Source organism: Salvelinus fontinalis, chromosome 41, assembly GCF_029448725.1.
Source record: "Salvelinus fontinalis isolate EN_2023a chromosome 41, ASM2944872v1, whole genome shotgun sequence".
NCBI lineage: Eukaryota > Metazoa > Chordata > Actinopteri > Salmoniformes > Salmonidae > Salvelinus > Salvelinus fontinalis.
In genome coordinates, this window is record NC_074705.1 from 7,397,004 (window position 1) to 7,414,728 (window position 17,725).

General features: G+C 48.2%; 1 protein-coding gene across 1 annotated transcript in view; it reads right to left on the reverse strand.

The window, feature by feature from the left end:
• Window positions 1-8,631, reverse strand: part of LOC129840367 (heparan-sulfate 6-O-sulfotransferase 1-A-like) — a 53,537-nt gene extending 44,906 nt beyond the window's left edge. Inside the window, exon 1 of the mRNA XM_055908185.1 lies at window positions 7,771-8,631. Within this exon, the coding sequence (XP_055764160.1) occupies window positions 7,771-8,273 (503 nt within the window). The 5' untranslated portion in view covers window positions 8,274-8,631. The remainder of the gene's footprint in view (window positions 1-7,770) is intronic.
• Between the last annotated feature and the right edge of the window lie 9,094 nt (window positions 8,632-17,725).

Here is a 17,725-nt window from a genome sequence, read left to right on the forward strand (position 1 = left end):
TACCCTGCCACAAACTCCTCCCTCTACCCCACCATCTCTCCCTCTACCCCGCCACCTCTCGTCCTCTACCCTGCCATATCTCCCTCTCCCCCGCCATCTCTTCTCCCTCTACCCCGCCACCTCTCTCCCTCTACCCCGCCACCTCTCTCCCTCTACCCCGCCACTCTCTCCCTCTACCCCACCACCTCTCTCCCTCTACCCCACCATCTCTCTCCCTCTACCCCCCACCTCTCTCCCTCTACCCGCCCACTCTCTCCCTCTACCCCACCATCTCTCTCCCTCTACCCCACATCTCTCCCTACCCCACCATCTCTCTCCCTCTACCCCACCATCTCTCTCCTCTACCCCACCATATCTCTCCCTCTACCCCACCTCTCTCTCCCTCTACCCCACCATCTCTCTCCCTCTACCCCCACCACTCTCTCCCTCTACCCCACCATCTCTCTCCCTCTACCCCCACCATCTCTCTCCCTCTACCCCACCATCTCTCTCCCTCTACCCCACCATCTCTCTCCCTCTACCCCACCATCTCTCTCCCTCTACCCCACCATATTCTCCCTCTCCCCACCACTTTCTCCCTCTACCCCACCACCTCTCTCCCTCTACCCCACCATCTCTCTCCCTCTACCCCACCATCTCTCTCCTCTACCCCACCATCTCTCCCTCTACCCCGCCACCTCTCTCCCTCTACCCCGCCACCTCTTCCCTCTACCCCGCCACCTCTCTCCCTCTACCCCGCACCTCTCATCCTCTACCCCGCCATCTCTCTCCCTCTACCCCGCCATCTCTCTCCCTCTACCCCGCCACTCTCTCCCTCTACCCCCCCCATCTCTCTCCTCTACCCCACCACCTCTCTCCCTCTACCCCACCATCTCTCTCCCTCTACCCCACCATCTCTCTCCTCTACCCCACCATCTCTCTCCTCTACCCCACCATCTCTCTCCCTCTACCCCACCATCTCTCTCCCTCTACCCCACCCTCTCTCTCCCTCTACCCCACCATCTCTCTCCCTCTACCCCTCCACTCTCTCCCTCTACCCCTCCCATCTCTCTCCCTCTACCCCACCACCCTCTCTCCCTCTACCCCACCTCCTCTCTCCCTCTACCCCACCATCTCTCTCCCTCTACCCCACCATCTCTCCCTCTACCCCATCTCTCTCCCTCTACCCCCACCATCTCTCTCCCTCTACCCCACCACTCTCTCCCTCTACCCCGCCATCTCTCTCCCTACCCCGCCATCTCTCTCCCTCTACCCCGCCATCTCTCTCCCTCTACCCCGCCATCTCTCTCCCTCTACCCCGCCATCTCTCTCCCTCTACCCCGCCATCTCTCTCCCTCTACCCGCCATCTCTCTCCCTCTACCCCGCCATCTCTCCCTCTACCCGCCATCTCTCTCCTCTACCCCGCCATCTCGCTCCTCTACCCCGCCATCTCTCCCTCTACCCCGCCACCTCTCTCCCTCTACCCGCCACCTCTCTCCCTCTACCCCGCCATCCTCTCCCTCTACCCCGCCATCTCTCTCCCTCTACCGCCACCTCTCTCCTCTACCCCGCCACCTCTCTCCCTCTACCCCGCCATCTCTCTCCCTCTACCCCACCATCTCTCTCCCTCTACCCCACCACCTCTCTCCTCTACCCGCCACCTCTCTCCCTCTACCCCGCCACCTCTCTCCCTCTACCCCGCCATCTCTCGCCCTCTACCCCGCCACCTCTCTCCCTCTACCCCGCCACCTCTCTCCTCTACCCCGCCACTCTCTCCCTCTCCCCGCCTACCCTCTCCGACCGCCACCTCTCTCCCTCTACCCCGCCATCCTCTCTCCCTCTACCCCGCCACCTCTCTCCCTCTACCCCGCCATCTCTCTCCCTCTACCCCCGCCATCTCTCCTCCCTACCCCGACCCCTCATCGCTCTCCCTCTACCCCACCATCTCTCTCCCTCTACCCCACCATCTCTCTCCCTCTACCCCACCATCGCTCCTCTCCCACCTCTCTCTCCCTCTCCCACCATCTCTCTCCCTCGACCCCTCCTACCTCCCGCCACCTCTCTCCCTCTACACCCGCCACCTCTCTCCCTCTACCCCGCCATCGCCTCTCCTGCCCTCTCGTACCCGCCACCTCTATCCTCTACCCGCCACCTCTCTCCCTCTACCAGCCTCCTCCCTCTACCCGCCAGCTCTCCCGCTACCCCGCCATCTCTCTCCCTCTACCCCGCCATCTCTCTCCCTCTCCCCGCCATCTCTCTCCTCTACCCGCCATCTCTCCCTCTACCCCGCCATCTCTCTCCTCTACCCCCCATCCCTCCCTCTACCCCACCATCTCTCTCCCTCTACCCCACCATCTCTCTCCCTCTACCCACCATCTCTCTCCCTCTACCCACCATCTCTCTCCCTCTACCCCACCATCTCTCTCCCTCTACCCCACCATCTCTCTCCCTCTACCCCACCATCTCTCTCCCTCTACCCACCATCTCTCTCCCTCTACCCCACCATCTCTCTCCCTCTACCCCACCATCTCTCTCCCTCTACCCCACCATCTCTCTCCCTCTACCCACCATCTCTCTCCCTCTACCCCACCATCTCTCTCCCTCTACCCCACCATCTCTCTCCCTCTACCCCACCATCTCTCTCCCTCTACCCCACCATCTCTCTCCCTCTACCCCACCATCTCTCTCCCTCTACCCCACATCTCTCTCCCTCTACCCCACCATCTCTCGCCCTCTACCCCACCATCTCTCTCCCTCTACCCCACCATCTCTCTCCCTCTACCCCACCATCTCTCTCCCTCTACCCCACCATCTCTCTCCCTCTACCCCACCATCTCTCTCCCTCTACCCACCATCTCTCTCCCTCTACCCCACCATCTCTCTCCCTCTACCCCACCCATCTCTCTCCCTCTACCCCACCATCTCTCTCCCTCTACCCCACCACTCTCTCCCTCTACCCCACCATCTCTCTCCCTCTACCCCACCATCTCTCTCCCTCACCCCACCATCTCTCTCCCTCTACCCCACCATCTCTCTCCCTCTACCCACCATCTCTCTCCCTCTACCCCACCATCTCTCTCCCTCTACCCCACCATCTCTCTCCCTCTACCCACCATCTCTCTCCCTCTACCCCACCATCTCTCTCCCTCTACCCCACCATCTCTCTCCCTCTACCCCACCATCTCTCTCCCTCTACCCCCTCCATCTCTCTCCTCTACCCCACCATCTCTCTCCCTCTACCCACCACCATCTCTCTCCCTCTACCCACCATCTCTCTCCCTACCCACCATCTCTCCCTCTACCCCACCATCTCTCTCCCTCTACCCCACCATCTCTCTCCCTCTACCCCACTCACCATCTCTCTCCCTCTACCCCACCATCTCTCTCCCTCTACCCCACCATCTCTCTCCCTCTACCCCACCATCTCTCTCCCTCTACCCCACCATCTCTCTCCCTCTACCCACCATCTCTCTCCCTCTACCCCACCATCTCTCTCCCTCTACCCCACCATCTCTCTCCCTCTACCCCACCATCTCTCTCCTCTACCCCACCATCTCTCTCCCTCTACCCCACCATCTCTCTCCCTCTACCCCACCCTCTCTCTCCCTCTACCCCACCATCTCTCTCCCTCTACCCCACCATCTCTCTCCCTCTACCCCACCATCTCTCTCCCTCTACCCCACCATCTCTCTCCCTCTACCCCACCACCTCTTTCCCTCTACCCCACCATCTCTCTCCCTCTACCCCACCATCTCTCTCGCATCTCTCCTCTACCCACCATCTCTCTCCCTCTACCCCACCATCTCTCTCCCTCTACCCCACCATCTCTCTCCCTCTACCCCCACCATCTCTCTCCCTCTACCCCACCATCTCTCTCCCTCTACCCACCATCTCTCTCCCTCTACCCCACATCTCTCTCCCTCTACCCCACCATCTCTCTCCCTCTACCCCACCATCTCTCTCCCTCTACCCCACCATCTCTCTCCCTCTACCCCACCATCTCTCTCCCTCTACCCCACCATCTCTCTCCCTCTACCCCACCATCTCTCTCCCTCTACCCCACCATCTCTCTCCCTCTACCCCACCATCTCTCTCCCTCTACCCCACATCTCTCTCCCTCTACCCCACCACTCTCTCCTCTACCCCACCATCTCTCTCCTCTACCCCTCATCTCTCTCCCTCTACCCACCATCCGCCATCTCTCTCCCTCTACCCCGCCATCTCTCTCCCTCTACCCCACCATCTCTCTCCCTCTACCCCACCACCTCTCCCTCTACCCCACCATCTCTCTCCCTCTACCCCACATCTCTCTCCCTCTACCCCACCACCTCTCTCCCTCTACCCCACCATCTCTCTCCCTCTACCCACCACCTCTTTCCCTCTACCCCGCCATCTCTCTCCCTCTACCCCACCATCTCTCCCTCTACCCCGCCATCTCTCTCCCTCTACCCCACCATCTCTCTCCCTCTACCCCACACCCCCATCTCATCTCTCCCCTCTACCCCACCCATCTCTCTCCCTCTACCCCACCATCTCTCTCCCTCTACCCCACCATCTCTCTCCCTCTCCCCCCATCTCTCTCCTCTACCCCACCATCTCTCTCCCTCTACCCCACCATCTCTCTCCCTCTACCCCACCATCTCTCTCCCTCTACCCCACCATCTCTCTCCCTCCTACCCCACCATCTCTCTCCCTCTACCCCACCATCTCTCTCCCTCTACCCCACCATCTCTCTCCCTCTACCCCACCATCTCTCTCCCTCTACCCCACCATCTCTCTCCCTCTACCCCACCAACTCTCTCCCTCTACCCCACCACCTTCTCTCCCTCTACCCCACCATCTCTCTCCCTCTACCCCACCACCTCTCCCTCTACCCCACCATCTCTCTCCCTCTACCCCGCCATCTCTCTCCCTCTACCCCACCATCTCTCTCCCTCTACCCCACCACCTCTCTCCCTCTACCCCACCATCTCTCCCTCTACCCCACCACCTCTCTCCCTCTGTTTCAGCAGAAGTGACAGAAACACATTCCCAGCCATACAGTCTCTTCACAATGTTTGCACTATTCTGAACATACACTGTATACACAAAACATTAGGAACATATTCCTAATATTGAGTTGCACCCTCTTTTGCCCTCAGAACAGCCTCAATTCATCGGGGCATGGACTCACAAGGTGTGGAAAGCTTTCCACAGGGATGCTGGCCCATGTTGACTCCAATGCGTCCCACAGTTGTGTCAAGTTGGCTGGATGTCCTCTGGGTGGTGAACCATTCTTGATACACACGGGAAACTGTTGAGTGTGAAAAACCCAGTAGCGTTACAGTTCTTGACACAAACCGGTGCGCTTGGCACCTACTACCGTACCCCGTTCAAAGGCACTTAAATATTTTGTCTTGCCCATTCACCCTCTGAATGGCACACATACACAATCCATGTCTCAATTGTCTCAAGGCTTAGAAATCCTTCTTTAACCACTTTTTTCTTTAATCCTTCTTTAACTCCTCCCCTTCATCTACACTGATTGAAGTGGATTTAACAAGTGACGTCAATAAGGGCTCATAGCTTGTCTATGTCATGGAAAGAGCATGTGTTTTTATGTTTTGTACACTCAGTGTAGATTTTGTGTGTGTGAGTGTGCATGCGTGCGTGTTTGTCACCTGTTTGCAAACATCTAATAACTGCCTAAAAGCTTGCCTTGTATTCTACATAGAGAGAGAGAGAGAGAGCGAGAGAGAGAGAGAGAGAGAGAGAGAGAGAGAGAGAGAGAGAGAGAGAAGAGAGAGAGGAGAGAGAGGAGAGAGAGAGAGAGGAGAGAGAGAGAGAGAGATGAGAGAGAGAGAGAGAGAGAAAAAGAAATAAAGAGTGAAAGAGAGAAAGAAAACTGTAGAATGCTTAATTTTTTTAAAGATTAGTCATCTGGGAAAATGTGCACACAAACACGCAGACACACTGGTATAGGAAAACTGAGATTCCCGGTGTGGGAATGTGGTGTTGGGATTGTAGGGATGAAGGAGTAACCATCTTTGGAATGTTGAGCAGCCCAAGATTAATCCCTGATAATCTGATTGGATTAAAACACAACGACCTGTCTGGTCAGTCACGCACCCGCACACAGTTCACCCTGCAGTGATCTACGTTGTGACGCTTAAACAGAGAGTGATCCAGGCAGATTGACAGGCATGCTAATTGAATCCTCCCCCTCCACTGCAACGAAACAAAACACTCTCCGCCTTCACTCGCACCATCCTCTTCTCCATCGTTTCCCTCAAAAGCCCTACCCATTTTCCCATGCCTCCTCTCATCCTCTTCTGTCCCTCGTTCCCATCTTCCTATGCCCTCCCCTCCTCTTACACTACCATACTCTTCTACTATCTTCCTCCTCTCTACCCTTTCCATCCCCTCATCACCCCCCCCCCCCCCCCCTCAATCCGCTCCACTCATCTTTACCCTCCTCTCATTTGTAGCCATTCATTAGGACAGACAGTTGTCCATTAGGTAAAACAGACATTTTGGAAATTGCAGTAAATCTTCCATGAAAAAAGACATTTAGCCTAATGTAGAAATCACACTGACAAATAGAGAGAGAAATAGGGGGAAGAGAGAGAGATGGAGAGGGGGAAAGAGAGAAAGATGGAGAGGGAGAAAGAGAGAGAGAGAGCGCGCGAGAGGACCAACAGCTATAGAGCCACCAAGCGGAAAGCATGTCTGCTGTTTGATTAGAAAATGACACCATCACAGAGGGAGATAGAGGGAGGAGGGAAAGAGTGAGAGACGGAGAGGGGGAGAGAGAGAGGAGGGAAAGAGAGAGAGATGGTGAAAGAAAGAGGGTGAGAGAGAGAAAAATAGTGTTGAGGACATAAAGACACACACACAAAGTAAACTGTGTAGAATCTGATGAGAGCAGATAAACATCCTCCCTCCAGCCTCCGGAGTAGCTTGACGCATCATCACCTCTGACCATCACAGAGCCTTGTGCCAGGAATACCAGCAGTACAGTGCATGTGTAACCAGCGGAAGTAATCACCCGGATTAGAGTGGAGTCAACCCCGCAGGGGTCCACTTACATCAACAAAAGTCCACACAGACAGACAGACGAAACACAGACAGAAGGGCAGGAGCCAAATCTTCTCTGAATTAAAGTGATGGTAGTTTTCTCTGCCAATCTGTCTAACAGTCTGCCTGCATAGTGATCCCCGAAGATAAAGGAGTAAGCTATGTAGCAATGCATGTCTGCATGCTAAGATCTGCTTTTCCAAAATAAACGTTTTCTTTCAGTAGAATCATCAACTTAGGCCTAACTGTAGTTGCAACATTTCTGATCCAATGTTGATTCAATGGTTTACAGTAATCAATATTCAACATGTTTCATGCGTTTTACAAAACCACTAAAACTATACATCAGTGTTCGATATGCTACAATTTTGAAGAAGGATCAAGACCTACTATTTTAATACTGCTTAGTTTGACAGCATGATTCTCTTATAGCTAATTGGAGTTGACAGCTATGTTACCCTATAAATCTATCCCTTCGGATATGGTAAAAACTCATATGACAGCCTGTCATTAAAACACTGTCAAACAAACTGCGCCGGATCTGCTGCTACAGTAAATCCACACACAGAGTGAGAGAGAATCGTCCAGGCATGCTCCCTAATGACATGCTCATACCACCCGATTATTAATGGTCTTCAACAATTGTCAAGTGTTGGAGACACACAGGCTGTGCACGCTTTTGATCCAGCCCAACACGCCTGATACAACCAGTCAACTAGCCTATTTTATCTCACCTTTCATTTTTCATCTTGGTCTCCTTTTTATCTAGAACTCCAGGAACACAATTCTTTAGCTCGGTCCAGTCCGCGTGTAAGCCACAACTCCAACCGGTGGAGAACCGGGAGAATAACCAGGTCTCTTTTCGGTTGGGTCGATAACAGGTACACTTCTTCTGACCCGGTCTACAGTCACACGGAACCTCCAACCTCACATTCTGAACCAGGTGTCTCCCGAACGTTGTCCCTCCTGTCTTCTGAATGTGTAAAAAAACGATCACGTCTTCTCCTTTGATTTCAAATTCCACCGTTCGCTCCAAATCCCGGACTGGGAAGTAGTATTTCTTGACGTAGTGCGGGTCAGGGGAAGGGAAAATGTCCCCACCATCGTCCTCCTCAGTGAAATATCCGTGTGGTGAGCCGAAATTGATAACCCCGGGCGCGACGTATTGATATAAGATCAGCATAAAACAGACGGAGCCGACTACAATTAGGAGAAATTTGCTGCTCGCCTCAACCATGGTCCTTCCAATGCGGTGCAAACGTTACCATTTCCCGGTAAACCGACTCGAGGGGATCAGAACAGCGTAACTAGAATTCATTCCTGTTGTTGTACTCTCTCTCCCCAAACAAGCGAAACAGGACGGGGTCATATCAATGGGGTAGGTTACAGAAGCGATTATGTGAATACAATGTAACTAAACTAAGCGTATTTACAGTGTACAGAGAGACCCGTAAAATCCAGCGCAACAATGTGTGTTCTCCGTTTTCTCTCGTCCCTGTGTTGTTGCGATGCATGTGTGTTTAAAGTCCTCTTCGCTGCATTACTATTGAGCTATGTACCCAGGATCCTCAGCGAAATAACCCACCTTATACCAGCACAACACACACATTCCCAGTCTCTCTCTCTCTCTCTCTCTCTCTCTCTCTCTCTCTCTCTCTCTCTCTCTCACACACACACACACACACACACACACACACACACACACACACACACACACACACACACACACACACACACACACACACACACACACACGCGCGCGCGCGCGCGCAACAGGACGAATTACTTGCATTCTACAAGTAGTCTAGTTCTACTATAGTTTATTAACTTGTAGTTTATATACAATTAAATGAAATCTATTTAAGGGTCCAAAGAACGGTGGTGCTTTATTTAATAACCAAAGAAAACTAAATTATAATAGGAACTAATTATGTAATTACCATATTACAATGCAATTTCTTTGTAGTCTATCAAGTTGAAAAGAGACTGTAAAATAAAGTTTTACCTAATCCACTAGAGATTGTTTTATGGTAAAACCAGCCATTAACCACTTAGCAAATAGCAATGTACGGTTAGAGTATTCAATTGTCCACATCCAGTAGAAATGAGAAGTCAACAAAATGATCAAACGAACACAGAAGTGTCAGAGAGCAAACGCAGAACATTTTCTTTTAAAATATGTTTTAATTCATTAACATAAACTCAGCAAAAAAAGAAATGTCCCTTTTTCAAGACCCTGTCTTTCAAAGATAATTCGTAAAAATCCAAATAACTTCACAGATCTTCATTGTAAAGGGTTTAAACACTGTTTCCCATGCTTGTTCAATGAACCATAAACAATTAATGAACATGCACCTGTGAAACGGTCGTTAAGACACGAACAGCTTACAGATGGTAGGCAATTAAGGTCACAGTTATGAAAACTTAGGACACTAAAGAGGCCTTTCTACTGACTCTGAAAAACACCAAAAGAAAGATTCCCAGGATCCCTGCTCATCTGTGTGAACATGCCTTAGGCATGCTGCAAGGAGGCATGAGGACTACAGATGTGGCCAGGGCAATAAATTGCAATGCTCAATACTGTGAGACGCCTAAGACACCGATACAGGGAGACAGGACAGACAGCTGATCATCCTCGCAGTGGCAGACCATGTGTAACAACACCTGCACAGGATCGGTACATCCGGACATCACATCAGCGGGACAGATGCAGGATGGCAACAACAACTGGCCAAGTTACACCAGGAACGCACAATCCCTCCATCAGTGCTCAGACTGTCCGCAATAGGCTGAGAGAGGCTGGACTGAGGGCTTGTAGGCCTGTTGTAAGGCAGGTCCTGACCAGACATCACCGGCAACGACGTCGCCTATGGGCTCAAACCCACCGTCGCTGGACCAGACAGGACTGGCAAAAAGTGCTCTTCACCGACAAGTCGCGGTTTTGTCTCACCAGGGGTGATGGTTGGATTCGCGTTTATCATCAAAGGAATGAGCGTTACACCGAGGCCTGTACTCTGGAGCGGGATCGATTTGGAGGTGGAAGGTCTGTAATGGTCTGGGGCGGTGTGTCACAGCATCATCGGACTGAGCTTGTTGTCATTGCAGGCAATCTCAACGCTGTGCGTTACAAGGAAGACATCCTCCTCCCTCATGTGGTACCCTTCCTGCAGGCTCATCTTGACATGACCCTCCAGCATGACAATGCCACCAGCCATACTGCTCGTTCTGAGAGTGATTTCCTGCAAGACAGGAATGTCAGTGTTTCTGCCAAGGCCAGCAAAGAGCCCGGATCTCAATCCCATTGAGAACGCCTGGGACCTGTTGGATCCGAGGGTGAGGGCCATTCCCCCCAGAAATGTGCAGGAACTTGCAGGTGCCTTGGTGGAAGAGTGGGGTAACATCTCACAGCAAGAACTGGCTAATCTGGTACAGTCCATGAGGAGGAGATGCACTCCAGTACTTAATGCAGCTGGTGGCCACACCAGATACTGACTGTTACTTTTGATTTTGACCCCCCCTTTGTTCAGGGACACGTTATTCCATTTCTGTTAGTCACATGTCTGTGGAATTTGTTCAGTTTATGTCTCAGTTGTTGAATCTTGTTATGTTCATACAAATATTTACACATGTTAAGTTTGCTGAAAATAAATGCAGTTGACAGTGAGAGGACATTTATTTTTTTGCTGAGTTTAGATTAGGCCTATTAGAATTAGGTTGAACACTTACCAAATAGGTAATGTTAGGCTACCTATTGATTCATTTAACCATGTGCTATTGTATTTTATAAAGCCTAACACTGAGGAAGGCTGGGGTGTATCCTGTTGTTTCCTGGATTGCCATTATTAATAGCAAATATATTTTTTAATGAGCCTACATGATCACAAAAAGACTAACGAAATTTCCCAGAAACATAGAACCAACCTCTCTGTGTAATATTTGGTACACGTACGGCGCTGTTCGCGTTTCTACTGCTAGAGGGAAGCACTGAGCAGCGCCGGTCTTTTCTCCCCAGACCGAACAGGTTGTCAGACGCGAGTTAGGCCAAAATACTCCCCCCAGGCTATTTTTGTCGAACAAGTTTTGACTTATCAGATGTTAGATTGGGAAGAAGACATGTTTCAAGCTCTAGATGTGGAGATAAATATTTGTGTTACAGCTGAGCTGACACTAGTTTTCTTTAGGCCCATCTTTCCCTTTCTGTCTGTGTGGTTGGAGGTTAGAAACAATTAACCTAACCTTGATTAAGCTTAATTAATGTCTGGCTTTAAATGCACAATTGTGTGATTTTGATTGTCATTATAATGTGCAGATCCCAGCACACCACAACTAGATATGGGCTACACACTATACAGGCATACAGTGCATTCAGAAAGTATTCAAACCCCTTGACTTTTTTCACATTTTGATACGTTACAGCCTTATTCTAAAATGGATTTTAAAAATAAATGTCTCATCAATCTACACACAACACCCCATAATGACAAAGCAAAAATTGTTTTTTAGAAATTTTAGCAAACGTCTAAAAAAATATGAAATATGACATTTACATAAGTATCCAAACCCTTTACTCAGTACTTTGTTGAAGGATTTCTGGCAGCGATTACAGCCTAGAGTCTTGAGTATGACCCTACAAGCTTGGCGCACCTATGTTTAGGGAGTTTCTCCCATTCTTCTCTGCAGATCCTCTCAAGCACTCTGAGGTCCTGAGCGCTCTGGAGCAGGTTTTCCTCAAGGATCTCTCCGTACTTTGCTCCATTCATATTTCCCTTGATCCTGATTAGTCTCCTAGTCCCTGCCGCTGAAAAACATCCCCAGTCACCTAGGAATGCCTTTCAATTAACAGGTGTGCCTTGGTAAAAGTTAAATAGTGTAATATCTTTCCTTCTTTGAGCAAATCAGTTGTGATGTGACAAGGTAGGGGTGGTATACAGAAGATAGCCCTATTTGTTAAAAAGCCATATTATGGCAAGAACAGCTCAAATAAGCAAAGAGAAATGACAGTCCATCATTATTTTAAGACATGAAGGTCAGTCAAGCCGGAGAATTTTAAGAACTTTCAAAGTTTCTTCAAGTTCAGTTGCAAAAACCATCAAGCTCTATGATGAAACTGGCTCACATGAGGACCATCACAGGAATGTAAGACCCAGAGTTACCTCTGCTGCAGAGGATACGTTCATTAGAGTTACCAGCCTCAGAAATTGCATTCCAAATAAATGTTTTACAGAGTTCAAGTAACAGACACATCTCAACATCAACTGTCCCAGAGGAGACTGTGTGAATCAGGCCTTCATGGTTGAATTGCTGCAAAGAAACCACTACTAAAGGACACCAATAATAAGAAGAGACTTGCTTTGGCCAAGAAACACAAGGGATGGACATTAGACTGGTGGAAATCTGTCCTTTGGTCTGATGAGTCCAAATTTGAGATTTTTGGTTCCGACTGCTGTGTGTTTGTGAGACGCAGAGTAGTTGAACAGATGATCTCTGCATGTGTGGTTCTCACCGTGAAGCATGGAGGAGGAGGTGTGATGGTGTGGGGGTGCTTTGCTGGTGACACTGTCAGTGATTTATTTAGAATTGTCCGTATGTGTGGTTCCCACCTTGAAGCATGGAGGAGGAGGTGTGATGGTGTGGGGGTGCTTTGCTGGTGACACTGTCAGTGATTTTTTTTTAAAGAATTCAAGACACACTTAACCAGTATGGCTACCCCAGCATTTTGCAGCGATACGCCATCTCATCTGGTTTGTGCTTAGTGGCACTATAATTTGTTTTTCAACAGGACAATGACCCAAAACACACCTCCAGGCTGTGTAAGGGCTATTTGACAAAAAGGAGAGTGATGGAGTGCTGCATCAGATGACCTGGCCTCCAAAATCACCGGACCAAACCCAATTGAGATGGTTTGGGATGAGTTGAACCGCAGAGTGAAGGTAAAGCAGCCATGTGGGAACTCCTTCAAGACTGTTGGAAAAGCATTCCAGGTGAAGCTGGTTGAGAGAATGCCAAGAGTGTGCAAAGCTGTCATCAAGGCAAAGGGTGGCTACTTTGAAGAATCTCAAATATAAAATATATTTAGATTTTTTTAACACTTTTTTCGTGACTACATGATTCCTTATGTTTTATTTCATCGTTTTGATGTCTTTACTATTCTTCTACAATGTAGAAAATAGTAAAAGTAAAGAAAAAACCCTGAATGAGTAGATGTGTCCAAACATTTGACTGGTACTGTATGTAAAGAAGGTATTTCTGTTTTTTATATGTAATACATTTACAAAAAACAGTTTTTGCTTTGTCATTATGGGCTATTGTGTTTAGATTGATGAGGACATATTTTTATTTAATCCATTTTAGAATAAGGCTGTAAGGCAACAAAATGTGAATAATGTCAAGGGGTCTGAATACTTTCTGAATGCACTGTATGCTAACAATGTGTGAGTGTGTGTTGAATAATTCAAAGTGCGTATTTAAATGTATTCTTTATTTTCCAGTGGAACAGCCCCCCTCTGTCATAGTGCTGTTATTGTATTTCATCTCCTCTCAGCATTACTGTACTGTCATTATGAACAGAGTCACTTATGGTTGCCGTGCTGTGTTGTGCCCCCTGGCTTAGTAATACATTCATGACAGTCTCTTTATCCCCACAATTACTTTATTGTGTGTGTGTGTGTGTGTGTGTGTGTGTGTGTGTGTGTGTGTGTGTGTGTGTGTGTGTGTGTGTGTGTGTGTGTGTGTGTGTGTGTGTGTGTGTGTAAGTAGGCCTATGCATACCCAGTAATTACGTTGTATACAGATCATGTTTTTTTCTGAAGGGAGTGACCCATGATAACATTTTTTTTAAAGTGCTTAGATATAATTTTCCTTCGTCAACACTAACCAAAAGAAACCTGGTTTGTTTAATGGTAGGAGACTCATATGGGAAACCTGGTCTCTTTAATGGTAGGAGACTCATATGGGAAACCTGGTCTGTTTAATGGTAGGAGACTCATATGGGAAACCTGGTCTGTTTAATGGTAGGAGACTCGTATGGGAAACCTGGTCTGTATAATTGTAGGAGACTCATATGGGAAACCTGGTCTGTATAATGGTAGGAGACTCTTATGGGAAACCTGGTCTGTATAATGGTAGGAGACTCATGGGAAACCTGGTCTGTTTAATGGTAGGAGACTCATATGGGAAACCTGGTCTGTGTAATGGTCGGAGACTCGTATGGGAAACCTGGTTTGTTTAATGGTAGGAGACTCGTATGGGAAACCTGGTCTGTTTAATGGTAGGAGACTCGTATGGGAAACGTGGTCTGTTTAATGGTAGGAGACTCGTATGGAAAACGTGGTCTGTTTAATGGTAGGAGACTCGTATGGGAAACGTGGTCTGTTTAATGGTAGGAGACTCGTATGGAAAACCTGGCCTGTATCACAAACACATGCTCTGTTCCAGCTATTATTATGAGCCGTCCTCCCCTCAGCAGCCTCCACTGGTCTGTGTAATGGTTGGAGACTCATATGGGAAACCTGGTCTGTATAATGGTGGGAGACTCTTATGACCACAGCTCTTTGTTTGAGTGGAGCGACATCTGATATCATTGCTGCCCTGTTTTAAAGGGAGAGAGAGAGATGGAGAGAGAGAGAGAACGTACATACAGAAAGGCTAATGGCACTCACTCACGTTTCCTTCCATTCTCTTTTTGTAACGCCACACCCCATCTGATACACACAGGGGATTCAAATCCGAGTTCAGCATTCAACCCATGTGCAATCACTCTCTCTCTCTTCCCTTGTTCCTTTCTCCTTTACATGACCTTCTCTCCCTCTCACCCAAATGTCAGTGAGGTGACTGCACGCTTCTCTCTGCACTTCCCTTGTTTTCCTCCTCTCTCTCTCTCCCTCTCTCTCTCTCTCTCTCTCTCTCTCTCTCTCTTTCTTTCTCTCTCTCTCTCTCTCTCTCTCTCTCTCTCTCTCTCTCTCTCTCTCTCTCTCTCTCTCTCTTCCTTTGTTCCTTTCTCCTTTACATGACCTTCTCTCCCTCTCCTGGTGGGGGGTTGATGCAACCTCTCCTTCCATCATCATCATCATCATCATCATCATCATCATCATCATCATCATCATCATCATCATCATCATCATCATCATCATCATCATCATCACCTCCATCCCTCTCTTCATTCATCTCCCTCTCCCTTCCTCCATCTCTCCATGGGGCATGCTGCTGTCTAATGTGTTCACTCTGACTCTGTCAGACTTCACTGTAAATAAGATTTCCTAAGGTTTTATGTTTACACAGAGAGAAGGGGAGATGGGCAGAGAGGGAAATCGGGATAAAGAGAGAGGGAGCTGGTGTTTGGTAACAGTAAAGCCCTGTTGGTATAGATACATTACTATAAAGGACCCTATGCTGGGCCTTGTGACTATGGAGCAGCACTGCATACACACATATAATAGAACCGCAGTCATTGCTCAGAACTCCTGTGAACACACACACACAGACACACACACACACACACAGACAGACAGAGACACACACACACACACACAGACAGACAGACAGAGACACACACACACACAACCCCCCACAGGTACATCTGCCGTATTTGTATAATATGACATTATCCAGCCGGCAGGATACACAGAGGACAGATAACAGACAATAAAAAGAAAGGTTGTTTAGGAGCAAACTAGTCAAGATAAATACAATATTTTACGGGGGAAAAGAATTTGTATGAAAGTCAAACTTTTTATCAAGTTCCTTTTCTTTCCATCACTCCTTCTTCCACTTGTTATATTTCTCTTTTTCTATCTCTCTTCCACTCTCTCTTTCTCTCTCCTTCTTTAACCTTCTCTTCCCGTGGGATCAGCGTTTTCATTCCGTCACCACCATTTTTTACATTCTCCCCGTTTCCATCTTTCAATAAATAATTACAGTTAAGGTGATCAATCAAAATGGAGACATTGATAACAGAGAGAAAATACCAATAGTCCCCTGGCACACTGCTCTAATGTCATAAATACAAGTAGGGGGAGTGTGTGTGTACATCCGTCTGTGTGTGTGTGTGAGGTGTAAATATGGGCTGTTTTTGGTGTGACAGCAGTTTTCAGTGATTGTGAAAGGAACCAGAAAACTGTTGCGTGACATTGAGTATTATATTACCATCGATATATTGGCTGTTGGGGGCAAAGTGTCCTCTATTACACTGCTATTTGTAAGCATTTTACACTCTATGTGCCTTCAGTAAGTATTCATACCCCTTTGACTTATTCCACATTTTGTTGTATTACAGCCTGGATTCGAACCCGTTACTGTAGTGACGCCTCTTGCACTGAGATGCAGTGCCTTAGATTGCTGCACCACTCTGGAGCCACTCGGGATTTGCCCCAAAGATAACACTTTGTATTCAGGTCAAAAAGTTAATTTCTTTGCTACATTCTTTGCAGAATTACTTTAGTGACGTTTTGGGATATTTGTATACTGTACAGACATCCTTCTTTTCCCTCTGTCATTTAGGTTAGTACTGTGGAGTAACTACAATGTTGTTGATCCATCCTCAGTTTCCTCCTATCACAGCCATTAAACTCTGTAACTGTTTTAAAGTCACCATTGGCCTCATTGTGAAATCCCTTAGAGGTTTCCATTCAAAGTGTAATTAATAACTTCACCATCCTCAAAGGCATATTCAATGTCTGTTTAGTTTTTTCACCCATCTGCCAATAGGTGCCCTTCTTTTTGAGACATTGAAAAACCTCACTGGTCTTTGTGGTTGAATTTGTGTTTGAAATTCACTGCTCTACTGAGGGACCTTACAGATAATTGAATGTGTGTGATACAGAGATGAGAGAGTTATTCAGAAATCATGTTAAACACTATATTTGCACGGAGAGTGAGTCCATGCAACTTATTACGCAACTTGTTAAGCACATTTCTACTCCTGAACTTATTTAGGCCTGGCATAACAAAGGGGTTGAATACTCAAGACATTTCAGCTTTTAATTTCTAATGAATTTGGGGGCATGAATACTTTCTGAAGGCACTGTATGTGTATGTGTATGTGTGTGTGTATAACAGTATATATTAGTATACTGTATATCATTTATATTCTCATTTGTTTACTTAAAGCATTATCTGTCCCCACAACATTGCATATCATATGCAACGTTCTTAATCTGAGGAATGATGTTGAGGTTGTTGGTTTCACAATCGCTATTGCTGCAGCAAAGCAATATCAGTTCATTTAGATAATCCAAGCCCCCCCCCCCCCCCCCCCCCCCCCCCCCCCACACACACACACACACAGCTAGTACCTATCTGCATTGGGAGCCCCTGGGCAGCTCTTTTGGTGTGAGTGATTGGTTCCTATCTGCCATGCCTGGAGGTACAGTGTGGTGCCCAGGCCTCCTGCCAGGCCAAGCCCAGAGAAGAGCGATGATAAGCAGGGAGAAATGGCAGCTCTACCCCCCACCCCCCTTTCACTGATGTACCAGCCAAAATGAGTTTCTGTTGCTTGGATGCTACGGGATTTAACACCTTCACACACATCCACACTTGCACAAAGACAGAAATGTGTGTGTGTCTGTGCGTCACTAAGCAGATCCTCATCTAAGCAGTGTGGCTTCCTCAATTAACAAGGTTTCTGATCATCATTAATGACACATACACACACATGGACACATGCACAAACACACCACACTCATCAGAATTCAG